Genomic DNA, 25,902 nt, shown 5'->3' with positions numbered 1-25,902 from the left:
AGATAGATGCCTATGCTATGGTACCTTCCGGACAAAGGGAATGCAAAGAATCCGCTGCACGGTCTTTTTAGATAGATATGAAACAGGAGTCCGCAAGACAGCACAGGCTGGCTTCCAGGTGGATCTATTCTCTCTATCTCCTCATCGAAAAAGGGCCCCAGGAAAGCCTGCTGGGTGCTAGGGCGCCGGGAGCGTGATAGGATTCCACACACACACCTTCAAAGCTGCATGGGAGTAAGTCATCATCATGTTCCAAGGGAATCATCCCTTACCATATACCCACCCCCCAGTTACATTGTAAATTTCAGCGCAGTGGTCTGAAGATAAACGGGGAGAACCTCTTAATGTTGGGTCATCCGAGGCTCCATGACTTGTCTGATTGGATATTATTGATTGTTATTCATGACCACGTCGCTCCAGCTATGCGTTGGATTAGGGTAGGGTACAAGGGATTGACGTTGCTTAAAAGAATTCTAAAAACCTCCATCCCAAAAACTCGCTGAGCAAACCCCCTACTAATTGGAATGGATATAGCAGCACGTCCGGGCTGTCGTCGGCATCAAGACGGCACCAGGTCCATCCATAATAAGCCTACGCTATCGGGATCCCGGTCATGAGCGAGGCTACACCCTTGGGGCCCAGAATGTCCTCAAGACTGAGCCAAGAATACACCAGCTCGTCCGATTTGCCGTTGTCGTAAGCAAAATCATCATCTTGAATCGGCTTTTTGTTCTTGCAGAATACTCTCAGCTCTTTGCATGCCACACTTCCATTCTTCTCCAAGTATTCCCGCATCACGTCGCCAGCGCTCGCGACAATCCGACTCACGATCTCAACTCCGCCAGATGTAAGTCCCATTTCACGTGCATTTTGGGCCGAGCCCTGCGCAACGTGATGGATGAGGAGGACGATGTTTGATATGAGGGACTCATCAGGCATATACGCCGACGTGAAATATTGAACAAATTTCTGATGCTCCTTGTCTCGGATCAGTCTGAGTAACTCGACGGAGCGCTTGTGCATGCCGAAGTAGTTATACAAGATGATAGGCTCCTCTTCAAATAGCTTGGTCTTCAGGAGGGCAAGAAGCTGCAGCGTGTCAATGTTGTGGGTATTAGACCACTTTCGAGCAATGGTGAGTTCCGGATTGGCTCTCTGGAGCTTCTTGCTGGATGATTCAGGCTTCAATTTCCGCGAAAGCTCGTCCAGGACCCGATCGAAGTTTGCAATCCCGCCATCGTCCTCGGGATCACCAACGTACTGGGAGAAAAGCAAGTTCGCGACTGCAGTGGTGGGCTCGAGCACGCGGGCATTCTTGCCATCAGGGGTATGAAATCGAAATCTTTTGCTCCGAGAATCGCGGGCAAATTTGGCAGCGGATGAGATGCCTGTGGCCAACTCAAGCCTATTCAGCGATTCATTGGCGTTCTTTGGCCGCGAACCAATGAAAATATGAGATTCGCCATGGATCTTGATGAAAGCATCCATATCAGGCCATTTCAGCTCTTTGTGCGTTGGGGAATTTATGACAAGGTTTTGCAAGAAGGCTAGTTGCTGGACGTCGTACCATTGGGTGACGAGCTGCTGGCCAATAACCTGCATTCGAACATTGAGGCTGAACAGGATCAACCCGCAGAGGATGGCGTGTTGCGAGAAGAGTGCATGCTTTTCGGGCGGGGAGCCTATTCTGTCGAATCCATAATGGACTCGAATATCAAGGAGCGGATCTTGTAAGATCCATGACTTCACCGTTGAACTTATACGTCGAATCTCCTCGTCACCCTCTTCTGGCCAAAATTTGGGCCGAGGGTGTGTTCCAGACAGTTTCAGGTAGTCATCGATAGTCTTCTGGATGCGAAGTCCAGACATTCGGAGGTCTCCAAATGCATCCAAGGTACTGTGTCGCATGATATGATGAACGTCGAGGAAGATCTGGGAGGCGAAGCAAAGCCACAGAGTAACCCTTTTGGTTTTGGCAAACTCAGCAAGGCCTCGAGTGATCGCGTCCTCAATAGGCATCTCGATTTTGAACTTATTGACCATGCAAAACTCCGGCAAAATCGAAAGAAGGATGATTTTGTCTTCGTTGAATTTCTGAGCCAGAGACATCCGCTCTCTGTCCGCTTTCGGATTATATGTGCCGAAGTAGCCCTTTTTGAAGACCGGCTGGTGATTTTCCTGGAGTACATCTGCGAAGGACCCAAGCAGGACCTTGGTTGGTATATAGCACCAGTCGGCTATATCAGCCACGTTCTTGTTGTATGGCAGGCCAATCTCAGTGGATGGGGCCGCAGAAATGCCGCGGGTAACAGCAGCGAGACTGTAGACAATCTTTTGGACATTATCCCTTTCCCACGTAAGGGAAGTGTGCCAGTCCGCCTCCACCTCCTTGACAAGATCTCGGGAAAGTTGCAAAGCACTGTCAGTCACAACAGCGGCGTTCATAAGATCGATTTTCTTATCTCGGTACTCCGACCAGGTGGTGGAAATGAATATCCGTATATTGTTTAGGTCTTGAAGTAAGCAGAGTGTCTTGAAGAACAATTGACCAAGATATAAGTCGTCTGCTGCCTCATGATCGTCTTCTTCAACAACAGTCACCTTGACGATCTTCTTCGAGTCTGCGGGCGTCGGTTGAGTATGCGCAGTATCCTGGGGTTCCTCCACCGTGAGAACAGCGAATTTGTTTAGAAACCTGTCGGCGTCGGCGTCGTCGTTTTGAGCCTCAGAAGTCGGGGGTGGCTGCTTAGCGTCTGACTTCGAGGGCTGGTTGTTGGTCTTCCATTCAAGAGTCTCGCAGATCTGCTCCAGCGCAGTGATGAAATGAGCATGCCGCTTGTTGTTCACGGAGTCGCCCTGGCCCAAGAACCAGGAAGTGACTGCTTTTCTCAATTTGATGGCGCGTTTCGCGATGGTGAGAACTGACTTGGGTATTGTGAGAGCAGAACTGGCAACCACCTCGGCAAGCTTTTGCAGATCTTTGGTAGTCGCACTATAGTGAAGTGGTTCTGCATCTGAGTCATTCTTTTTGCCTTTGCGTTTACCCTTTTTTGCGGTAGGAAGGGTAGCAGAGAGGGTAGGTGGTTGATAGCCACATTGGTTAGCTGTCTCCAGTAGCCACGTTGCAAATGTATTGGTATCTGCTTTGTAGCGGGCGTAACTACTCTGCAAGAATTCAGGTAGCATATTGGCGATTGAAGGTCAAACAGGTGAAAAAGACTCGGCCCTATGACATGGAGGAAAGAAAATAGAATCTGGCCTGAGAAAGGAAATGGAGTAGAGTGCGCTACGGAGTAGAGTGCGCTTGATTATATCAGCATCAAAACCATAGTTAATTGCTAATGCACCTGGGCAGTATATAGTATATCATCAAGGCCATTCCCAAGGGCGGAATCAGTCTTTATTACTATTTAATTGGGATGCACTGTCCAGGGATTCATCGGCACTAGTATCTAAGAAGACATCTATTATATTAGTATTGCTACTGCTGCTGTCATTGTCGGACATGACTAGTTCATGGGATGTAAAGAAATCACTTGAAATAAAGGAAGGAGAGTGAGAGTATCATGGTTATTAGAACTAGAGCAAAGTAGTTCCCTCCTCCGAAATCGAGGTGCAGGTTGAATGATGGTGAAGTACCTAGCCCCAGGCGGCGGCAGCACGATGGGCGTCAAATAGACCACCATCGCGACGGGCCGTGGTGTTAAATACTGTTGCGCGTGCGATTAACCTACAGGTGGATGTACCCAGACTCGCAAAACCACGTCCAGTGTAGCAGTTTTTGGCCGTCTAACTGGTATCCCCTCTCATACAAAGCTACAAGCTTGAACTTTATGCGGCGTTGGCCAGTCAGAAGTAGGTATAACACGGACACTGGATTGATATGACTTCATCTTGGCAACTAGGTACTAGGATCGGATCCGATGAATTCTTTCAGTTTCTTTAGTGTGAATCGAAGGAATCGAGGGGTAAATAACTACCTAGGTAACTATACGGTATTTGCTAAGCGCTAGTTGCATTATTACAACTCACTCTATAGACAGCAGAGAGTAGAGAGGGTCGGGGGAATGTCGAATGGCTCAGTGATGAATCCGGGACGACGGGGACAAGAGCTTGTTGAGGAACAGGAACAGGTCCTCGGAAGATGTGACTCAATAAGGAATTATGTGGCGTGGTGGAGGGACTGAGAGGAATGTGGTAACTTTGCGGACAGAGTGGAGAATCTAGCTTTTGCTCAAGGTACTCGCTTCCCGAAGCGCATGGAGTATGGAGGGGTGATCAATGATCATTAGAGTATGTATGAATTTACATCGTACATGCGCCCTGTCACAGTCGGGCCAAGGGATCAAGAAATGATCGTATGGGGAAAGCCGGGACGAGGGAATTTCATGGGGAAATTTGGGGCTCATGTTGGGGAAACTTGAAATTAGTTGACACATGGATCAAAGCCCAATACTACTAGTTTCGAGACATGGTCGCTGTCTCACTGATGCTCTCCGTGGACTATCCCTTCCCCGGAACATTGTCAATACAGCGAGTGAAAAGGAATCCACGGACTCGGAGACGTCAATTGACTCGATATCACGGCATCCACTCCCACTTCAAATTTAAATCTGCACCTTTGTGGTCGTGCGCCACCTCCATTGTTACGTGACCATTGACAGCCACATTTCTTGAGCCTTCTTGAGCCCATTTTGGGGAAATTCGTCATCCGCTGTGTGGTTGGTCGAGGGTTTGGATCGGTCCGGTCTTCTTCTAGTAGCCCTACATTAGTATCCGCCAAAGTAGCCTTGATTAGGGGCAGATTGAGTGATTCCTTGTGAGACCTAGGCTCTGGGATCATCAGCTGGCCAATCAGTCGGGCGGAATGGAGAACTTGGTTTCTCGCACGTTGAGGTTTGAACCTTGGGATGGATCTGAGCTGAGCAGAGAAAGAAGAAGGTCCCTCGTGATGAGTTGAATTTTCACCTCTTGATGTTAGTGCATGCGGGAATAATCCTCTCAGAGAGGTATAATGGCCTGCAGGATGAGAATACCTGGGTAGTAACTTGGACAGAAGATGAGGCATTTTCACACTCTCTATCCCTGACACTAACAGTACCTACCTACGTAGACGGGACCGTGCAGTTGGACGCGTATTCAGGAACTTGTGAGAGTCCACTAATCTGAATCACCAACTATCGTCATTAAAATGACGACATTGAAGTCTGTTTCCATGATCAGGATTTTATTGTTCTTCGTGACCTTTTGGTCAGCAAAATCTGTATTGGTTGGCTCCAGAACCGCCGAATTTCGCTAGTAATGACTAATATCTGGGCTGGCCGTCGAGTCTAGCCCTTGCCAGAACACCTGATTTTGTAATCATATCAACCCCTTTGTCCAGTTAATCAAACGCACCCCCCTTCCTTCGACCTAACTAATCACTGCCATGATCCATCATTGTCTCGTGCTCACTTACCTTCCTTCTCCTACAATCAAAGCTAGTAATTGCGCTTTTTGCTTGGTAGATTTGCGTTAGAACTCACCTAACTTGTTGTTAACCACTAACTATTTACATAGTATAGACTGCTTTAACTGACTTTATTTGTCAGATAAAATTAGATAAAATCAAATATAAACGGGCCCAGGCCCCAAGGTACAGGTACAGTACTCCTGCCCCTCTCTCAATACAAATAAACCTAAAATGGAATAAAATGCGGGATCGAAATTGCGGGGATGAATGGATGAATGGAGTCAATGGACTCTTGCCCGCTCAGCTAAATACATAAGCGGAAATACTGTCCGGGTACCATGTAACTATCTTGCATTCTTGTTTCTTATATATATTATTACTGAGGTTTAGTTTAATATATAGCTAATTAAAAGAAAAAATGAAAATGAAAAAAAAAGAGTGAAACAAGACTTATACTCTGTAATAATAATAATAATAATAATAATAATAATCACCCAAGCCAAGACAAGCCAGACAGACCATAAAGCATATAGCATAGAAAATATCACACTGCCTATTTAGTGGAGTCGATTGGATCGAATCATAACTTATGGGATGGATAATTCACCGGGCTCGAGCTCAGACAGACATGGCGTGTAGTTAGAAACTAGAATGCCAAAGTATATCCAATTGCACCCTAGACCAGACGCAGTTGATTCTAAACATATTGTGTGAAAAATACGGGAATCGATTGACTACCATGATTGGAATCTGCCCCTGCTAAGAAGCGTTCTAGCTATTGCGCCCTCTTTGGAAAGATCCGCAGAATATACGATGTGGTCTAACCATTTGTCTGGATGCATTCTTGTGATTCCCTAGGAAAGGCATAGCCAGTGACATGGTGAGGCTCTATTGACTCTGCAGCAACAGACTCATCCTCTTGGGGCCATCATATAAGAACCCAATATCTTCTATGCCTTTGAAGTACATAACTGGAAGATGGGTTTGTCTTTGAGCGTCCTGGATCCCCTCGCGAATATGAGGGAAATGGAGATTCGACATGATCTCTGTGCGATCCCGGACTTGTCGTTCAATGCAAGACGGAACAATTCAATTGATACTCAACAGATTGTCTCGAAAACCCAACACCCAGCATCGTGTGTATAGCTCGGCGTCGTCCGAAGCCCGGAATGGTGTATAACTCTCGACGTGGCTGTGGCTAGGCTTGCCTGCATACCTAATCTCTGACCATGGTGAGCTGCATTCCTATCCCTATCTGGCAGTAGGGATTCAGGGACAGAGAGAGACCTTTACAGGAATTCTGGAACGCCAACAAGGGCTTCGCAGCCCCTGTGTCTAGAGGTGGCGTGCAAACTGGACTTCGTCCGCTATTATAACCCGGTAATTTTTTTTTTTTTTTTTAGCAATCCAATAGTCCCGGAAAAGTGGGTTCTTCTTATTAACTATGAGACTGTTTCTAGTTGTATCACGTGGGATTCTCAAGGTTCCAGCTGTCAAGATGTCGCGAAGGAGTCAAGGACTACTGGCTCCGGCGGAAAGGCAGCTCTCGAGCTCGACAGGAGTCCATCCAATATATCAATTGGGAAAGGAAGGAGATCCCCCAGAGCGCAAGACTTCTCGCTTCCAAATACCATTTGAAACCGATTGGGATTGCGCTCTATTTTAGTGGATTTTGGTCCCAGTCTTATGCATCATCAGGTCGGAGAATTACGACCTAGGTCCTTAGTTCAACAAATAAGAATAATATAAAAATAATAATTCTTATTATAATTATTATTATTGGGAGACCTCAGCTTCTCCAGTCCTACCCATGGGGCTTTAACTTTCGAGTCCCAATTCAAGTGGAATTTGGAAGCTGTCGGATCGGTTACGAGTCCACGTTAGGCAATTAGCGGGGTGCAGTACTGGATACTGGAGCCTTTCCCGGAGTCTTCTGAGTCTTCTGAGTCCTTTGTCGGATCAAGTTTTATGGGAGTCTCCAGGGTGTCGCTCGCCAGCGCCAGCCAGGAGAAAACCAGTGTAGGGACCCTGCTTTCAGGCCTCCCAGTTTAAAAGGGCATGCGCGATCTTCATGATCCCTCACAGAGACTGAAAGCGGCCCGTTGTGAGAAACAGACTGTCATGACGGCTTGCCGGCGCCAGACGATCTTTCCTTTCTGTATGATTGGATCCTACCACCGAGAATCCTGGGGAACCTGAATAAAAGGTGGAATGGAGTCTGTAAAAACTAAAGGATCGAAACAGTCGATCCGAATTAAACGGGTTAATCCTAGGGGTAATGAAAAGAAACCCCCTGTCACTCCTATTATTGATTCATTATCAGCTCGACGCATCCTGATGATTCCGACCTCGGCTCCTGACAGTTTGGTGGCGTTTGGATGTTCACGAACCATGTTCACAATGGCCTAAGATTATGATCATGGCCGTTTATGAAGGTAACGGGTGTATTTCGATCAGCATTTCTTCACAGACTCGAGCTTGGTGTTTTTTATTCAACGTGGTTTTTTTTTTTTTTTTTTTTTTTTCTCCCGTGGGAATTTGATAATAAACCAGACTTGCGGTAAACAGGCCGAAGCCATATTCTGTGGCCAATTATGGTAAGAGGCCCGGAATCTTTTCCGGCGCAACTACTACTACCTAAGTATATCGGATGAATTTTATGACGCAGCTACCTCTAACACGGACGCACGTAGGGTTATTTTCAAACTATCATTATCATTATCATTATCATTATTATCATTATCATTATTTTTATTATTTAGTTATTATTATCAGAATATATGATGAATAAATTATATACAGAATAGTTAGTTAGGATAGGACGATAGTGACTAATAATTGGGATACTAGTTAACTATTCGTTATCTTTTCTTCCAGCGAGTGGATGTGGCGGCTAAGGGGAGTAACGTGACCGGGCCGAAGGGATCCTAATGGGGGATTTCCATTCTCAATTCAAGTGGTGGGGCAGGAGGAATGATGGGGATGATGTGGAAAGTGGAAACAGCTTCCTCGATTTATTACTACATTCAGTCCGTCTGGTCTGTGATTTACTTACCTAGAGTAGGTAGTACTCGCAGGACGGAGTGGAGTCCTTTCCTCTTTTTGTCCCATATAACTGGCCCAAAAGAAAATCTCGTAATCAGATTTGTGCCCGCCCACCCCGCCGAACTTGGCCCGCTTTAACTCCTTGAGAATTCAAGCAAGATCAAGCCAGCCAAATAATAATAATAATAATATTGTACAATACCGGGTTTCTCGGCTTAGGCCGAATTCGGCATAGTCCATTTCAGCCACTTCCATTACAGTGTTTGGACCTTGATGATGCAGTTCTTGGACTACGGTTCTGGTTCTAGTTCTCTACCTTCTGGTTCTGTCTGGGGGAAAAGTAGGAGTAATTATGGTAAGTGGATCTGGGGGACTTACTATTCCCCCAACGCCTCATGACTCTGGCGGCCAAAAAAAAAAAAAAAAAAAAAAAAAAAGGGCCGGTCTCTGGATTTCCATCTTGCTACTTAAGCATTGGGACCTCCCCCATCTCTCGCGTTGAATTTCATCCCCTTGGACGGCCTTCCCAGGTATATATAACACATGAAAAAAAAAAAATTTATAATTTATAAAAACTTCTAATCCACTAGGAAATCCAAAAAAGGATCCTCTCCTCTCTTTTGTATTGTTTGGTTAGGGGTCACGTTCTTATTCTTGCCTTATTTACCTCATTTTCTTTCCTCCCTCGTGACTCGCCATATACAGAGTACTTCGATTTCTCTCTCTCTCCCCCGATTTCACTCGGCTTTTCAACCTCGACTTTGACCTCCAGCAATTGACTGCGGATTGTGAACGGATGAAACAGAGTCAATTTCTGACCATTTTTTAACGCCCCATAATGACTAACGCCCCTACTTCTCCAAATCCCACCACCTACTCCGAGCCCAAGGGCAAGCGAAAAGCCTCGACAGCTGGTCTTTCGGCTAATTCTCGTCCTGTAAAACGGCGTGCTTCCAAGGCTTGTTGCTGTTGTCGGGCTCGTAAGGTGCGCTGCGACGTGGTGGAGAATGGCTCGCCGTGTACAAATTGCCGGCTAGACCAAGTAGAGTGTGTTGTGACAGAGAGCAAGAGGAAAAAGTTCGTTGAATCTTCTCGCTTGGCTAATTTGGATACACGGGCCGCAGAACTAATTCAAGTGCCGCTAGGAAATCTCGCGTTGACGCGGAGAGTACCACCCATCAGCTCTCACAGTCCCCTGCGGAGATTCTTGAGGATGGCGCGGGTCTTTTCCGGGGTCTGGGAGACAATGGGCTGCCTGACGTCACTCCCACATCTCCCTCGCAAGGCTCTGTAGATTTGGACCAAGGGCAGCACATGCCTCACCTGTTATGTTCGTATTTGCGTGTACCCACAGCGGCTGTGGCTGTTGTATAAGATGTGAGAACACGAGCACAAAATGCTGATAACCAGTCCCAATTATAGATCAAAGCCAGGTCAACAAAATTGATTCTGGCGACCGCTTTCGAAGACGAATGGCCCCGAATCCTTCGGTGCCACCGACTCTTCCTTTATCTCATGTCACTTCACAGATCCAACAGCTGTTGGATCCTTCCTTCGGCAGCACCCCCCGGCCCAGCGGCATCATCTTGCCCGACTACATCAGAGGACTCCCGGCTCGTCTACAGAAAGAAGATATCGACTACCTGGCAATGAAAGGTGCACTGACCGTGCCCGACGTGTCTTTGCGCAATGAGCTGCTGAAAGCATACATCCACTATGTGCATACATATATGCCCCTCTTAGACCTCGATGATTTTCTGCAGACCATCGCCCAGAACGATGGAATCCATCGCATGAGTCTGCTGCTCTTCCAGGCAGTAATGTTCGCCGGTACCGCCTTTATTGAATTGAGACACCTCCACGCAGCCGGGTATTCGACGCGAAAAGCGGCCCGAAAGGCCTTTTTTCAACGTGCAAGGCTCCTGTACGATTTTGATTATGAGGTTGACCGCATCTCGCTTGTCCAGTCCCTGCTGCTCATGACCTATTGGTACGAGACTCCCGATGACCAGAAGGATACCTGGCACTGGATGGGCGTCAGCTTGTCCCTGGCTCATACTATTGGCCTACATCGCGACCCTGCCAATTCTCGCATGGACGCCCGGCGCCAGCGGATGTGGAAGCGCATCTGGTGGAGCACGTACACCCGTGATCGTCTGATTGCTCTGGGAATGAGACGTCCCATGCGCGTCAAGGACGATGATTGCGATGTTCCCATGCTGACGCTGGATGACTTTGATTTTCATTCATTTTCCCCCGAGATTGTGAACATGGTTGGCAACTCCGAGATTCTCCAGAGTGTGTCTTGTCAGAGAGAACTCGCCTCGATGTTTATTGAAAAGGCAAAACTCTGCCTCTGCGTCAGTCACGTTCTCTCTGCGCAATACTCGGTCCTAAGCCATAAGTTCGGCGGTACTATGGAGACAACCATGATGTTGGTGCCAAAGAAGTCAGCCGCAGAGACCTTCGAGGTGCGACGTTGTGATCAAGAGCTGGAAGACTGGCTGGCCCACCTTCCCACGGAGATCCGGTACTCCCCTGTTGCGCCAGCGAAACTAACCGAGGCTCAAGGGGTTCTACACTCTCATAGAGCCTTGCTCAAGATGGTGTACTTGACCACTTCTAGTGCGCTGCATCGACCCCAGGTGCTTCCCGCTGTTCCTTTCCCATCCATGGACACTGAGTTGCAGGATATCTCCCGGGACAAGGTTCGGTTCGCCGCAATCGAAATTACAAATATTGCTCAGGATCTACACAGCCTCGACTTGACACGCTATTTCCCCACTACCGGTGTTACGGTACTTCTTCCCGCTGTGATCATCCACCTTCTCGATATCAAGTCCAGCGATCCGAGTGTCCGGATGACCAGTCTGCAGCGCTTTTACCAGTGCATGCGTATCCTACAGCGCCTGCGGGAGATCTATGCTTCCGCCGACTTTGCGACATCATTCTTGGAGGCTGCAATCAGAAAGGCGGGCATCCAGCTCCCCGTGCCACCACGGGAATTACAGAACCGAAACAGCTCTCGCGATTCCAGCTCTCGCACTCATGCTTTGACACCACCTCCCGAGTCCCTTGCCCAGAAAATTCCCGACCTCACCTATCCCAAGGAGGATCCAGTCAAGGCTGCCCGTCGGGAAGACAGCCAGGCTTTTGTCTCCACTCCTCCACCTTCTGACGGTAGCGAGAATGGCAGCACCAACAACATCAACCCGAAATATCACCGCGATGCGTTTAGCATCCCTAATCTTGACTCGGACCTGAGTCTCAGCGAACTAATGGACCTCGCCAACGATGCGGAAGTAACTCAGAACGACTTCGATGCGTTGATCAACTTTGACGATGCTGGGGCGGATTTCTTTTCTGCCGAGAATCCTATGGATGCATCTGCCGACGTCGATAGCAAGCAGCCTTTTGGGTTCGATCTAGGGTCCATGGGGATGAACACACTTACTGGGATGGTCGGATTTGGTTCCGAAAGCAAGGGAGTTGACTTGGACGGTCTGGGGGAGGCTTCCACGGGCACAGCGAATATCGGATCGTCACGAGTCGATGCTCCTGCGAATCTAGACGTCGATCTTTCACTGGGGGTCAGTAGCTAGGGCATTCATTCTACCTTTTTTTCTCTTCCTTTCTTTTTGGGTTTGATGGTTGTATATCTGCTTGGTACCTGGATTGGGCGGGATTTAATTCTTCTGGTTCTTTTTTTTTTTTATCTTGCCTGTCTTATTGCAGGATTCTCCACGAGACATGGGAATGGAGTTCTGGATTGGACCTTTTCATTTGGATTCTCTCGTTCCTGGGTATCTATATCTGGTCGGGACTGTTTTACCACCGTGTACATAGAGATTTGTTGTTGAGGGTAGATCACGAGAATATGATGACTTTTGATAATGATATTGATGGCGCACTATTGGAGAGTTTAACCTTCCGGCCACTGTCATCTGTTCTAAAACAATGAGTTGTCACGGGTGATGGGCAAGTTTTGGCGAGCACTAAATGTATGCATAGCTTGTTAATGGTATATATATATATATATATATATATATTAGGACCGGTATCTCGCCAATACACCAGAAATTATCATCTGATAGAATTATCTGGAACATGAAGAAATCTGAAAACAATAATATAGACATTTATAACCATGAGCAGTACAACCCAATTAACCTATAAATAATTCTCCATGGAGAGTAGCTACGCTACTCTATATTTAAAGACAGAAACCACAGAGTGTAATAATCAACAGAGTGTGCTTGAAAAAACAACCTTCACATTATGATTCCCCATTATAAATATATTTGGGCCTCCGAGTAATCATCCAATGGGGTGATGGCTCAGTTGGGAGAGCGTATGACTGAAGATCAACTTCAATCCAGCCCACAGGCAATCATAAGGTCCCCGGTTCGATCCCGGGTCACCCCATTTCTTTTTTCTTTTTCTTTTGATATCTCTCTCTCTATTCTTTGTACTTCGTCTCAGTACTTGGTGGGGTGAGTTGTATGCAACAATGAATGTTTGGTTGGTTATATTTATCTTGGTGGAGGAAAGATATCATTATCCTAACAAAAGTAGTGGTCACCATGTCAATCAAAGCAGGTATTGAAGCTATCTATATATATAGTAAGTGAACCATCATCCACTTACTCTGTAATGTACTGAGTGGACTAACTACTAAGCAATCCCAAGCCTTGTGGGACTCTGGCAAAAGAAAGAAGAAGAAGAAGAAGAAGAAGATCCTGGCAGAATTTACTTTTTCTATACTATTTGTCAATTGTGTATCAAGGAAATCAATGATCACATGTACAGTCAGTACTTGGATTGATTCCCCTGTCAGCTCTCTTCTTCTTCTTCTCCCCTGCACCCTTTATTCATCTCACATCATCCTATTCTCTATCACCCCAATGATGCACCCAAATGACGCAGAATACTACACTGAGCCAGATGGATTGCCGATCACCCCCCCTCATCTGCAAAATGACCATCTCTTTACAAGTCAATCCAGGCGAATATGATGCGATCTGCAAGGCCAGCCCAGCTCTTTTTCTCTGCTTGGGTATTCACTATTAGGTACCCCCGGCTACTTGCGTGATGCATGCCTGCTCGTTTCTTACTGCTCACCCTCTGCCCTTTGCCTACTCCATTCTAATGTGGGCCAGACGTTCCTTTGTTGTGACCCCGTAGTCACTGACTGAGCCTCTGATCAGATCCGATATATAAAACCCTCCACTGGCCCCCTATTCTTTCTCTTCCTACTTGTCCTCTTCTCGAGGGAAAAGAGTTCCATCAAACGGAAGACTATGCATCTAAGCTTTGTTACATTTCTTTCCTTGGCTGCAGCCTCCTGGGGCCTACCGGAGCCGGAGGAGCATCCCACTTTCTCCTTTGACCGTCGACAGCTCCCCAAGGACCCCACGGGTGTGAAGCACCTGAAGACCCCCAGTGGCGTGACTATCCGCTATAAGGAGCCGGGTAAAGAAGGTGTCTGCGAGACTACCCCGGGTGTCAAGTCCTATTCCGGATATGTCGATCTGTCACCAACATCGCACACCTTCTTTTGGTTCTTCGAGGCTCGTCATGATCCTGCCAATGCGCCGCTGACGCTGTGGTTGAACGGCGGCCCGGGCAGTGATTCTCTCATTGGCCTGTTTGAAGGTCCGTATGGCCTTGAAATCGGAGCCCGAGAATTGTGTGATGATACTGAATGCGCTGATTTTATGTTTTTATAGAATTGGGTCCCTGCAATATCAACGAGAAGCTCGAGAGCTCTATCAACCCGCACTCATGGACCGAAGTTTCGAACATGCTGTTTTTGTCCCAGCCGTTGGGAGTTGGTATGAGGGGTCGTATCGCATAAATCTGCCGTCACTAATGGGTACAAGGATTCTCTTATGCCGAGACTGTGGATGGTTCGCTGAATGAATTCACGGCCGTTGTGGAGGATGCGTCCTACAACGGGGTCCGGGGCCGCTACCCTGTGATCAATGCTACCTTGACCGGTAAGGACCGGAAAAGCATTCTGCGGCTCCATTATTCTTAATGCATAATCAGATACCACCGACCTCGCTGCACGCGCCGCCTGGGAGGTCGTCCAGGGTTTCCTGGGTGGTCTGCCTAAGCTGGACCACAAGGTCAAGTCCAAGGATTTCAGCTTGTGGACTGAGAGTTACGGAGGGTAAGAAACCCCTAATGCCGACGTTGGTGATTAAACTAACGTCTGTAGACATTATGGTCCTGCAGTATGTCACCTTACAGCTGTTTTTGAACCGGGCTAACAATGCAGTTCTTCAACCACTTCTACGAGCAAAACCAGAAGATCGCCAATGGAACTCTGGAGGGCATTGAGCTCAATTTCAATTCCTTGGGTATCATCAACGGTATCATTGATGAGGGTATTCAGGCAAGCTACTATCCCGAGTTCGCCGTGCACAATACCTACGGCATCAAATCCGTGAGTGTGGAACTTCTAGATGGCTGGGTAACCACTGATGATTCAGATCAATGACACCGTATACAACTATATGAAATTTGCCAATGAGATGCCCGGCGGATGTCAGGATCAGGTTTCCCGGTGCAAGGCCATGAATCGGACCTCGTTGGCTGATTACGCTATCTGTACTGAGGCTACAAACATGTGCCGCGACAACGTTGGTACGTTCCTTCCCCCCCCCCCCCCCGCAAGTTGTCATTGGCCGATACTAATGAATACAGAGGGCCCGTACTACCAGTTTGGTGACCGTGGAGTCTACGACATCCGCCACCCTTACGATGTACGTCTAGCTGTCTGTGCCATTGAACTCATCTAATCGAAGATTAGGACCCAACCCCACCTGGCTACTTTGTATCCTACCTCCAGGAAGACGATGTTATGAACGCCATCGGCGTAAACATCAACTACACCGAATCCAACGCCGATATCTACTACGCCTTCCAGCAAACGGGTGACTTCGTATGGCCCAACTTCATCGAGGACCTCGAAGAAATCCTCACCTACCCGGTCCGCGTTTCCCTCATCTACGGCGACGCAGATTACATCTGCAACTGGTTCGGCGGCCAAGCCGTCTCCCTGGCGCTAGAACACCCGCACTCCTCCCAGTTCCGCAAGGCGGGCTATACCCCCTTGCTCGTGGACGGAGTGGAATACGGCGAGACTCGCGAGTACGGAAACCTTTCCTTCACCCGAGTCTACGAGGCAGGCCACGAGGTCCCCTACTACCAGCCCATTGCAGCCCTGCAGCTCTTCAACCGGACACTCTTTGGCTGGGATATTCCCGAGGGAAAGACGAGGATTTGGCCTGGATACAGCACGAACGGCACTGCGACGGCAACACACACGGAGTCGTCTGTGCCCTTGCCTTCTGCAACAACACAGCACTTGGAATTCAACATTACTCTAAAGCCTGCGCTATAAAGTGGGTTTCGGGGTTGATAGCCGGTGAGCAGCGGTACTCGAGAGTATGATGCGATGCCCAGCTAAATGCTTGTCTTGTCTTGTCTTGTCTTGTCTTGTTGTACATACTTTCTTTGTCTTGAATGATACCTGCCTTATTTCTTGATTTAGTTGCAAGTTTCCTGATTGATTTGTTCCATCTCTAGTTCTCTAGTTCTTTGACATGTTACACTCGACCACCTAAGTAAGTAAGTAAGTAAGTAAGTAAGTAAGTAAGTAAGTAAGTATACTATCTATCTATCCTAACCATACTTACTCCCAATGTATCTATCAGATCTGTCTGTCACATGCAATGATGATGCAATGCAGAATGAAAGCTCGAAATAACCAGAAAGAGAGAGAGGTAGGGACTTATGGAATGGAATGTTTATTTTTTATTTTTATTTTTTTTTATTTGTTCTACTTGACGAGACAGCCTCATAGGGGGGGGGGGGGGGGGTGAAATTCACACATGTCACTCACTTGTCTATGAGATTCGGATTCGGATTCGGATTCTGGTTCCTTTGATGGCATGGTTGTTGTTGTTGTTGTTGAATTGAGATAAGCAAGGCTGGGTGGGTGGCTTTGTCTTTTCTTACTGTGGTACATACTAACTAGTACTAACTAGTACATGGGTCTAGAAGCTATGGACCCTGAAAAAGACCAATCCGAGCATGAGAGGTGAACAGTAGTAGTAGTAGGTGTTTTCTTTTGCACCTGAATAGAATAGAATATGCTCGCTGAAGGATTATATTATTATGTAAGAATCTTCTGACTGGTAAGCTATGCCAGTCCCCTACAGCGCATATGTAAGCAAGTCAATACCGAATTCACCGCCCGTCCAAAATATCATGTCAATTCATGGATTCCATCACCGTAACATTAAAGTCCGTAGACCGGGTATCTTAGCGCTTTTCAGTCTCCGAGGTGGAGTCCTGCCCGGTAACAGCGACGCCGGTGACCTCCTGGACGGTCTCGTCGGAGAACCTCAGATCCTCCTCAATAGCGGTGTGGTCCTGGATCTTGAAGAAGACGACTGGAGAAGCAATCAGAAGACTGCCCGCAAGCAGGCCCCAGCACGAGGCAAGCATGGTCATGTAGGGCTTCTTGTTGTAGTCAAGGCTACATATGCCAATTAGTATTTTATAGGTTGTTCGTACACGAAAAGAAAAGAAGATACTTACGCCCACATTCCTGCCTGACCAGCAGACTGAATCCCCTTGTAGAAACCAGCAAAGTTGGCGAGCTTCCGGCCGTTGTTGGAAAGCGAACCCATCCACCTGGGATCCGTTAGCAATATTCCGGGACCGTCGCGAGAAAAGCACAGGAACAACGTACCAGTATGCGCAGGTTTGGAATGCCGCATCGTAGAAGCCATAGAACATATACATGAACATGGGCCCAATGTAACCGCTTTCGGTCCAGTCCTTCTCACCGTCGGCCGTCTCGCGAGTGTAGGTCTTCTGGAATGCGTATCCACCTCCCCAGATACCCATAGTAAGGGCTAGAAGGAGAGCCCAGTTGAGCTTGGCGCGAGTGGGACGCGAAAGGCACTTGAGATCCAGGGTGATACCGAAGAGGAAGGCGCCTACCATTTGCATGGTCCAGTACAGGATACTGTTGAGGGCACGGGTCCGGATGGAGAAGTAGGAGCCGTTGACGGCGTTGAAGTGGTAGCCGTAGAACCAATTACTGGCCAGGAACATGGGGAAGAAGGCAACAATGTACCAGTCGGTGAAGAGGGTTTCCCAGAGACCAATAAACTCGGACTTCCAGGTGGGGTTCTTCATGGCGATGACACGAGTACCATCCTTGCGCACAACGTACTTGGAATCGATCAGGCACCAGGCAAGGACGAAGCCGGCGGCCATGAGAACCATGAAGGCGATATAGGTTCCGTCGTTGACACGACCGGCTGTGGAGTGCATGTTTTGGCCCAAGGGGATCTAGATTGGGATTAATTAATCATGTTATTTGGGAGTCGGAATCGAATGCGCATAGATAGGATATAGATAGAGCTTACCAAACCTCCAAGCACACCACCCAGGTTGAAAATCACCCAGAAGATGGAGATAAACTTGCCCTTTTCGTTCTCCTTGGGGTAGCTCATCATAACCGCGCCCTGGGCGCACCACAATAGACCGGCGCAAACCCCGAGCAAAGCACCGGCGAAGATAAGGAAGCCAGAGTTCATGGTGTGGTTGTAGGAGAGAAGAGAAGCGACATAGAGGAAGTAGCCGAAGCCACCGAAGGAGAGAGTCAATTGGAGACCAATGCGATTGGCAATGGAGCCGGCAAAGAACCCCACGACGGCGAAGGTACTGTACAGCGCGGTATTGGCTTTACTGACATCGGTTTGGGTGAGTTGACCACCGCCACCAAGACCGGAGACGGCATTGAACATTCCGGGGCAGAGGAAGCAGACGAAAGACACCAGGATGAGCTGCATCTCCGGGGACGCGAACCAGGGGAGAGTGAAAGGGCCGAGTTTGATAGGTTTGTACATCCATGGCTTGCCCGAGACAGGGGAGTCCTGATGAGCTTCAGGGTCGGAGGTGGCAGAGGGAAGGTCTTTTTCAGGGAGATGATGATCCCCTTCAGTGTTGGGGGACGCCATTATTTCGAGAGGCGGGAAATTAAGCTGTCCAGATTGCCAGGATAGATAATGTCAGCAAGAAAAATCTACGAACGAAAGATGGAGGAAGAAGGAAAGGAGGAAAGAAAAAAAAGGGGATGTGGAGAGAAGAAGAAAAAAAAGGGTTGCTTCCAGAAGGGCGAAGTCAAATACCAAGCAACGCAGGGGAGCGAGGAAGGGATATAAGAGATTGGCTGATCAGACAAGCCTGCTTACCTTTTGAAAGCAGGATCCGGGGTAGAAGAACTTGAGTATAGCCTCATGATCGGTATCTAGTAGAGCATCACTAGAATCATGAAGTCGCGTGCAAATTCATCCTGGCTGAAGAATTAGAATAAGTCACCGTAACATCAGGGTAACCACTCTGGGAAAAGCCGGATGCGGGGAGCCGAATTATACCTATGTACCTATAGGGTACCTATGTACCTTTGACCTATGTACCTAGAGGTACCTATGTACCTAGGATTCAGATTCTGAATCTTTCTGATTTCAAGGGTATTTATGGATTGTAATGTATTGTCAGCAGTGTATTATAACCGGTATTGGTTTGTAACCCATCTCTCCTATAACTATACTACTCCATATCCTCTACTCCATCCGGAGTGTTACATGCCTCTCTGCAGAACTGGTAGATAATATCCTCCATCCTCTTCCCTTTCCTTTCCTTTCCTTTCCTTTCCCCCCCGGTAAATCACAATCACCTCCTCACCCAAAATGCCCGGCAAACCTACCCTCGACTCCCACGTCATCAAATTCACAAACTGCCGCATCGTCAAGGGATCTGATCTGGTCCAACAGGATGTCTGGATTGACTCGGTTTCGGGAAAGATCCTGAGGGACCAAGAAGCCTTCTACGGACTACACCTCTCCCCTGATGAGGTCATCGATCTCCGAGGCCGCATTCTTGCTCCGGGTCTGATCGATGTGCAGCTCAATGGTGCCCAAGGGTTCGATTTCTCCGTCCCCCACGCTTCCAAAGAAGAGTACGATGAAGGCTTGCGCGTGGTGAATAAGGGGCTTGCCAGGACCGGGGTCACTTCTTATCTTCCTACCGTTGTTAGCTCCACTCCAGAAGTTTATTGGAAGGTAAGTTCTACCTGAAAAAAGAGAGAGAGAGAGAGAGAGAGAGAGTCCAGAAACGGAAACTAAATAACAACTAGGTCCTCCCGTCTCTCGGCCCTTCTGGCACTTCCCATCGCCCTGAAGATGGGGCCGAATCCCTAGGAGCCCATGTGGAAGGCCCCTTCCTCAGCCCCGGCCGCAACGGCATCCACAAAACAGAGGTCCTCCGCGCAGCCTCCACCCCAGAAGACCTACTCGAGTGCTACGGCCGCGAGAACCTCACCGGCCCGACCAAAACCGTCAAACTCATCACGGCCGCCCCCGAAGTCGGGACCATGCTCGCCAACATCCCCGACCTGGTCGCCAACGACATCATCTACTCCATCGGCCACTCGGACGCCACCTACGAACAAGCCATGGCGGCCACCGCGCAAGGCGCCACGATGATCACCCATTTGTTCAACGCCATGCGCCCCTTCTACCACCGGAACCCCGGGATTTTCGGCCTGCTGGGCCAGAACGAGCGCGCCCGTCCCTTCTACGGGGTCATCGCCGACGGCATCCACCTCCACCCGACTTCGATCCGCATCGCGTACAACGCGCACCCGGATGGCTTGATCCTCGTGACCGACGCCATGAAGCTCTGCGGCCTCCCGGACGGCGTCTACGAATGGACCAACGGCGAGCGCATCGTCAAGTCCGGCGCCAGACTCACCCTCGAGGGCTCCGACAAGATCGCCGGCTCCTCTGCTACCCTCATCGAATGCGTCAACAACTTCCGCCGCTGGTCCGGCGCGTCGACGGCCCTCGCCCTGAATGCTGCCACCGCCGCCCCGGCCCGCATGCTCGGTCTCCAGGGTACCAAGGGCTCCCTGGATAGCGGGGCCGACGCGGACCTGATCGTTCTCGACGACGACGACGACGACAACGCGGATCCTGATTCTGGACCTACCTTGACGATCAACCAGGTCTGGAAGAGGGGGGCTAAGATTTATGATTCTGCCAAGGATGCAGGAATGGTTTAGTTTCTTTCTTTCTTTCTCTCTCTCTCTCTCTCTCTCTCTCTCTCTCTCTCTGTCTCTTTTTTTTTTTTTTTTTTTTTTTTTTTTTTCTCCCTGATTGTGTTGGCTGCTATACTCTACTCTACTATGCTTGATTCATCTAATTACTTACTCGGTTATTTAGGTAGTATTTGGCGTTGGTTAGACTGTTATGTACCATTTGATTTGGACTTGTTTCAAGCATTGAAAGCCATGAAATAGACAGACAGACTCTCTGTTTAGTTATAATGATACATTCATTATGTATAGATAGATATATGATGTTTTATTTATGGTCATTTATTTTACTGTATTTTTTTTGTTAAATTATGTTCAAAGTTGATGTGTGACTGAAGTTCTAGAATGTCTGTCTCTATTGTGCTGTGCACCTATATAATATGATTCTCTCTGTACATACATCCGTCCAGAAAGCTATAATATTTCCAATGCCAAAGAGAGACAAAGAGAAAATCATATCAAATCAATTGTCACATGTTTCCCTAAATCGCAATCAATCATTCAGTGCTTGTTATTGTGGTGTTGTATATCGTTTCCCTTGACTAGACTACTCTTTTTTTTTTTTTAAAAAAAAAATGCTAGGAGTTGGGATACCTGTTTGTGATATATATAAAGAAAAAAAAAAAAAAATTACAGTTTAGGCTGTTCACGCTTCCAGCCCGCTTCTTCAGCAATCAGCTCCGCGGCACGCTCGCCGATCGCCAGAATGGTCAACATGGGGTTGATGCTGGTCATCTCCGGGAAGACACCGGCATCGGCGATACGCACGTTCTTCAGGCCGCGAACTTTTAGCTGCGGGTCTACCACAGCCATTGGATCGCGCGTGACGTCTCCCATCTTGGTGGTTCCGGCAGGGTGATACACGGTATGCGCAACCCGGCGGCCGTACTCGGACAGCTCCTCGTCGGTTTGCACCTTGGGACCGGGAGCGACCTCGCGCTTGATCCATTCCTTGAAGGGAGACTGCTTGGCGATCTCACGCGCGGCCTTGAACCCGGCGACGATGGTGGCCGCGTCGTAGCCTTCTGGGTCGGTGAAGTAGCGGAAGTCCAGAGCCGGCTTGACGGTGGGGTCCGCGGAGGTGAGGTAAACACGTCCGCGTGAGCGAGGACGCGGGATGTTGGGAGTCATGCAGAAAGCATTAACGGGGGTGTCGTAGCCCAGGCGCTCGGTGTTGACGCAGAATGGAATCTGGTAGCAGTGCATCATGATATCGGCAGCGCGGCCATCGGTGCCCGCGGCGTTGGGGATTTCACGGCGCAGGAAGATGCCTGCGTCGGAGTCCATGGTGGTCTGGTTGGGAGGAACAGGCTGGTTCAACTCCCAGATGATGATACTCTCGGGGTGGTCAAGCAAGTTCTCACCCATGCCGGGGATGTCCTTCACCACAGGGATTCCCAGAGAGGCCAGCTGCTTCTGGGGCCCTAGACCGGAGAGGAGCATGAGACGGGGAGTATCTATGGCACCTGCGCAGAGGATCGTCTCCTTCTTTGCCCGCAGAGTATGCTGGACGCCGGACTGCAGAGTAATATCGACTCCAGTAACAGTCTCACCCTCCACGTTCACACGGGATACCCAAGCATTGGTGAGAATGGTCAAATTAGGACGCTTCTCGTCACCACGGATAATGGGATGAATGTATGCTACACTGGCGCTGCTACGACGGCAATCATCTGGGTTATAAGCAACGGAGAAGAAACCCACTCCCTCGGTTAATTCACCCTGGGAGCGGATTTCCTGGTTAAAATCGGGGATAATGGGGATGTTCATCGCGGTGGAGCAAGACTGCACCCAGTCCTTGCACAGTTGATTCCGATGGCGCTCATGAACAGGCTGGACGGTGTTGCGCAAGCCATCCAGCACGCGGGTAAATGTCTCGAACGACCATCCTTTGCATCCTTGCTGCTCCCACCTCTTGCAATCGTACTCGAAGGGGCGGAAAGAGATCAAGGTATTGTGGCTGGAGCAACCGCCCAGGACTTTGGCGCGAGAATGGCGGATATGGCTGTTACCTACACATTCGAGTTAGCCTCTACATTTTTTCACATCCCCTTTTCCCTCACTTATGTCTATTCGAATTCCTCTCTTCAAATACAGACTACAGAAAGAATTGAGTCCCACATACCCATGGGCTGCTCAGTAGTCGGGTAGTCGTAGTCCAGCTCGCCTCCCAGCAGATTGAGCCACTCTCTCAGATTGAGAACTCGGTCATTCATGTAGTCACTGGGACCACCTTCGACGACCAGAATACGCTTGTTAGGCAGGTATTCAGCCAGGCGACTGGCGATCACGCAGCCAGCAGTACCTCCTCCAACGATCACATAGTCGTAGCTGTTGACATCGCTCGCAGGAAAGTCATTTGTAGTAACAGGGGCCATATTGAATGAGGTTGATTTCCAGGTACAGGTGGTTTCAAGAAAGATAGAGAGGTGTAGGGGGATAGAGAGGGAGAGAAACAAAGAAGAGGCAGGGGGGGGGAAGGCTCCTGGAGTAATATAAGGCGATAATATACGTTCAGGATGAACGATAACTGTCTCCCAAGGTAAAAATCCATTTGGGACTTTCTTCGAGAACTTTTTTATAAATTTTTTTTTTTTCAAGACTTCTCCACTGCCATGGAAAAAGGCACACAGTATCTGGAACGCTCACTGGATGAAGTTGTGACGGGAGGAATATTTGGCAGTGGATCCAACTGGGATTAGATAATGCACTTTTCCCCCTGCTTCATTGCATGATCTTGGTTTCTTACTCAGTGAAGAGATGAGGATATTCACAAGTCTTCTCTCCAGTTCTACCTCCCTATCAATTGCTTATTTTCCCTACTCCAACCTCAACCGAATCACCAGTGTCCTTTGCGCTTCGAAACTCCTCTTCTCCATCCTACAGCCTTCCGCTTACACCGACGTCACGCTCTCCACAACCCACACGAGAGGTCGAACACTAACCAGCGCCACAATCCCTCTAAATGCACGCTAACTAACGGTTAAACCACAGCTGTCTATCTTCTGGGGACTAGTTTCGCTCTCCGGATGGAATTGCCCACCTTGGGACCGAATTGACGCTGCCGGACAGAGAAAGAATCATACCGAATGGAGTAAAAAAAAACTCGCTTACTATTCATTCCTCTTCTAACTAGTTAGTTATCCCTAACTAACTAATCTATGTAGGTCCTTTCACTTTCTCTGTCCGTCTTGTTGAAGGTGATCTCGCTTCAAGCTCATTTCGAATTCATTCCTGCGCACTCCCACTTCGACCATGGTAGCGATCCTGGCGGTTCCAAATCATCCACTCCCCGCAGCCAGGCTGTGAATGAATCCATGACGAATCATGGATTTTGCTTGTGACATCTTGCCCAAGTTGGAGTGAAACACGCTCTGGGGTTAAAAGAGGTTCGGGAAGCAGAAAGAGCAAATCATGGTTGGCGGTGTGGGAAGCCACAGGGCCTTTTTCCTCAATTAGTCTATACTGGATCTTTTTGCTTCCTTCGTTTAGCCCATTCGGTGATGATGATCCATATTCTCATGCTGCTCAGCCTCTTCCTCTTGTATTAATCCCGAGCGATTACTTATTTTTTTTTTTTCTTTTTCTCCCCAGCTCGCCGTTAGACCTCTTCCCACCATGCCCTCCTCTTCCCTCCCGTTCCAGCCACGCCAGCTCTTCTACGATGGCAAGCCGCAGCCTGCTTCGTCCGGTCGTTCATTTCACTCCATTCATCCTGGCGACGCCACCAAACTCGCTGAAGTTCCTATCGCCTCGCAATCAGATGTAGACGCTGCTATTGCATCCGCAGAGCGCGCATTCCCATCCTGGTCGCAAACCCCGCCAATTGTTCGTGCCCGCATTCTTCAAAAGGCCGCAGCCCTTCTCCGCGAGCGCAACGACGAAATTGCTCGCATTGAAACGCTGGACTCCGGAAAAGCTTACACAGAGACCAGTACCGTCGATGTTGTCACAGGAGCGGATGTGCTAGAATACTATGCGAATCTTATCGGTGGTGGCGGGTTGAACGGTGAAACCACCCAGCTGCGTGAGGACGCGTGGGTATATACCAAGAAAGCTCCTTTGGGAGTCTGTGTGGGAATTGGAGCATGGAACTACCCTATCCAGATGTAGGTTCTTTATCTCTCACCGAAAAAAAAAAAAAAAAAACCTAGAATAAGGGCTATAGTCTCATAATAATAGTGCACTCTGGAAATCCGCACCCTGCCTCGCAGCCGGAAACACCATGGTCTACAAGCCTAGTGAATTTACTTCGCTCCACGGTCAAATACTCGCAGAAATCTACCGGGAAGCCGGCCTTCCCGCTGGTGTCTTCAACGTCGTCTACGGCCCAGGTGATGTCGGCGCCTACCTTACCTCCCACCCAACAGTCGCCAAAGTCTCCTTCACGGGCCAAGTGTCCACAGGCATGAAAGTTGCCGGCTCCGCAGCCGGAAACATGAAATATGTCACGATGGAGCTAGGAGGCAAGAGCCCGCTGCTCATCCTCCCCGATGCAGACCTTGACAACGCCGTTGACGGCGCCATGATGGCCAACTTCTATAGTACGGGCCAAGTCTGCACAAACGGCACCCGCGTCTTCGTCCCGCGCAGCATGAAGAGCGCATTCGAGAAACGCCTCGTCGAGAAAATGCAGTACGTCCGTCCCGGGCCGCTCTTTGACCCGGCCACCAACTTTGGCCCGCTCAGTTCCCAGCTTCACCAGGAGAAAGTCGCCGCTTATATCCGCCACGGCATTGAGAAGGATAAAGCGACTCTACTCTACGGCGGTCCGGGCAGGCCTGTTGGTCTCCCGACGGAGCTCGAGGCGGGCTTCTGGGTCCGCCCTACGGTGTTCACGGACTGCACGGACGATATGCGCATTGTCCAGGAGGAGATCTTTGGCCCTGTCATGTCGATTCTCACCTACGAGTCGGTGGCCGAGGCTGTGAGGCGCGCGAATGCCACGGAGCTCGGTCTTGCTGCGGGCGTCTTCACCACGGATCTCAACTTGGCTCATCGCGTCATTGACCAGCTCGACGCCGGCATTACCTGGATTAATAGCTGGGGGGAAAGTCCGGCCGAGATGGCCGTTGGTGGTTGGAAGAAGAGCGGTGTCGGCGTCGAGAATGGTCGTAGAGGAATTGAGGCCTGGTTGAGAAATAAAAGTACTCTGGTGGATATGAGCAACACTGTTGCGACGGGGTTTGCCAAGTTGTAACTTTTATATACCTTGTTACAA

At 48.9% G+C, this 25,902-nt stretch overlaps 8 protein-coding genes and 1 non-coding gene across 9 annotated transcripts; 6 read left to right on the top strand and 3 right to left on the bottom strand.

Moving 5' to 3' along the window:
* Positions 1-591: 591 nt before the first annotated feature.
* Positions 592-3,186, bottom strand: P175DRAFT_0430531 (uncharacterized protein; the record flags this gene model as incomplete). Its single annotated transcript, XM_040893427.1, has 1 exon — positions 592-3,186. One exon carries the CDS (start codon positions 3,184-3,186, stop codon positions 592-594), a length of 2,595 nt encoding a protein of 864 aa, XP_040755188.1.
* A 3,283-nt stretch (positions 3,187-6,469) lies between these two features.
* P175DRAFT_0527249 (uncharacterized protein) lies at positions 6,470-7,170 on the top strand (the record flags this gene model as incomplete). The annotated part of the gene is made up of 3 exons (XM_040899506.1): positions 6,470-6,588; positions 6,715-6,832; positions 6,913-7,170. The coding sequence occupies 3 exons, from the start codon at positions 6,470-6,472 to the stop codon at positions 7,168-7,170; spliced, it is 495 nt and encodes a 164-aa protein (XP_040755187.1).
* A 2,165-nt stretch (positions 7,171-9,335) lies between these two features.
* On the top strand, positions 9,336-12,099 carry farB1 (putative C6 transcription factor (Ctf1B); the record flags this gene model as incomplete). The annotated part of the gene is made up of 3 exons (XM_040898718.1): positions 9,336-9,574; positions 9,643-9,827; positions 9,920-12,099. 3 exons carry the CDS (start codon positions 9,336-9,338, stop codon positions 12,097-12,099), a joined length of 2,604 nt encoding a protein of 867 aa, XP_040755186.1.
* Positions 12,100-12,823: 724 nt separating this feature from the next.
* On the top strand, positions 12,824-12,922 carry P175DRAFT_0t20. The gene has a single exon. It is a non-coding gene; the product is annotated as a tRNA-Phe (tRNA).
* Positions 12,923-13,797: 875 nt separating this feature from the next.
* On the top strand, positions 13,798-15,908 carry P175DRAFT_0428594 (S10 family peptidase; the record flags this gene model as incomplete). Its single annotated transcript, XM_040893309.1, has 9 exons — positions 13,798-14,152; positions 14,227-14,331; positions 14,380-14,496; positions 14,549-14,672; positions 14,721-14,736; positions 14,781-14,948; positions 14,995-15,148; positions 15,209-15,279; positions 15,315-15,908. 9 exons carry the CDS (start codon positions 13,798-13,800, stop codon positions 15,906-15,908), a joined length of 1,704 nt encoding a protein of 567 aa, XP_040755185.1.
* A 483-nt stretch (positions 15,909-16,391) lies between these two features.
* Positions 16,392-18,686, bottom strand: P175DRAFT_0496922 (unc-93 family MFS transporter). Its single transcript, XM_040896163.1, has 4 exons — positions 17,950-18,686; positions 17,265-17,872; positions 17,111-17,206; positions 16,392-17,048 (listed from the first exon to the last, which is right to left on the bottom strand). The coding sequence occupies exons 1-4, from the start codon at positions 18,541-18,543 to the stop codon at positions 16,832-16,834; spliced, it is 1,515 nt and encodes a 504-aa protein (XP_040755184.1). The 5' UTR covers positions 18,544-18,686; the 3' UTR covers positions 16,392-16,831.
* Positions 18,687-19,179: 493 nt separating this feature from the next.
* Positions 19,180-20,734, top strand: P175DRAFT_0448129 (uncharacterized protein). Its single transcript, XM_040894407.1, has 2 exons — positions 19,180-19,647; positions 19,722-20,734. The coding sequence occupies exons 1-2, from the start codon at positions 19,276-19,278 to the stop codon at positions 20,646-20,648; spliced, it is 1,299 nt and encodes a 432-aa protein (XP_040755183.1). The 5' UTR covers positions 19,180-19,275; the 3' UTR covers positions 20,649-20,734.
* A 268-nt stretch (positions 20,735-21,002) lies between these two features.
* On the bottom strand, positions 21,003-23,282 carry P175DRAFT_0496921 (GMC family oxidoreductase). The gene is made up of 2 exons (XM_040896162.1): positions 22,807-23,282; positions 21,003-22,693 (listed from the first exon to the last, which is right to left on the bottom strand). Exons 1-2 carry the CDS (start codon positions 23,057-23,059, stop codon positions 21,312-21,314), a joined length of 1,635 nt encoding a protein of 544 aa, XP_040755182.1. The 5' UTR covers positions 23,060-23,282; the 3' UTR covers positions 21,003-21,311.
* Positions 23,283-24,299: 1,017 nt separating this feature from the next.
* P175DRAFT_0426880 (uncharacterized protein) lies at positions 24,300-25,881 on the top strand (the record flags this gene model as incomplete). Its single annotated transcript, XM_040893204.1, has 2 exons — positions 24,300-24,790; positions 24,864-25,881. 2 exons carry the CDS (start codon positions 24,300-24,302, stop codon positions 25,879-25,881), a joined length of 1,509 nt encoding a protein of 502 aa, XP_040755181.1.
* Positions 25,882-25,902: the final 21 nt, after the last annotated feature.

This window comes from Aspergillus ochraceoroseus (assembly GCF_002846915.1).
Source record: "Aspergillus ochraceoroseus IBT 24754 chromosome Unknown P175scaffold_1, whole genome shotgun sequence".
Classification (NCBI taxonomy): domain Eukaryota; kingdom Fungi; phylum Ascomycota; class Eurotiomycetes; order Eurotiales; family Aspergillaceae; genus Aspergillus; species Aspergillus ochraceoroseus.
Note: the sequence above shows the minus strand (reverse complement) of the source record. Positions and strands in the feature narration are given on the sequence as shown.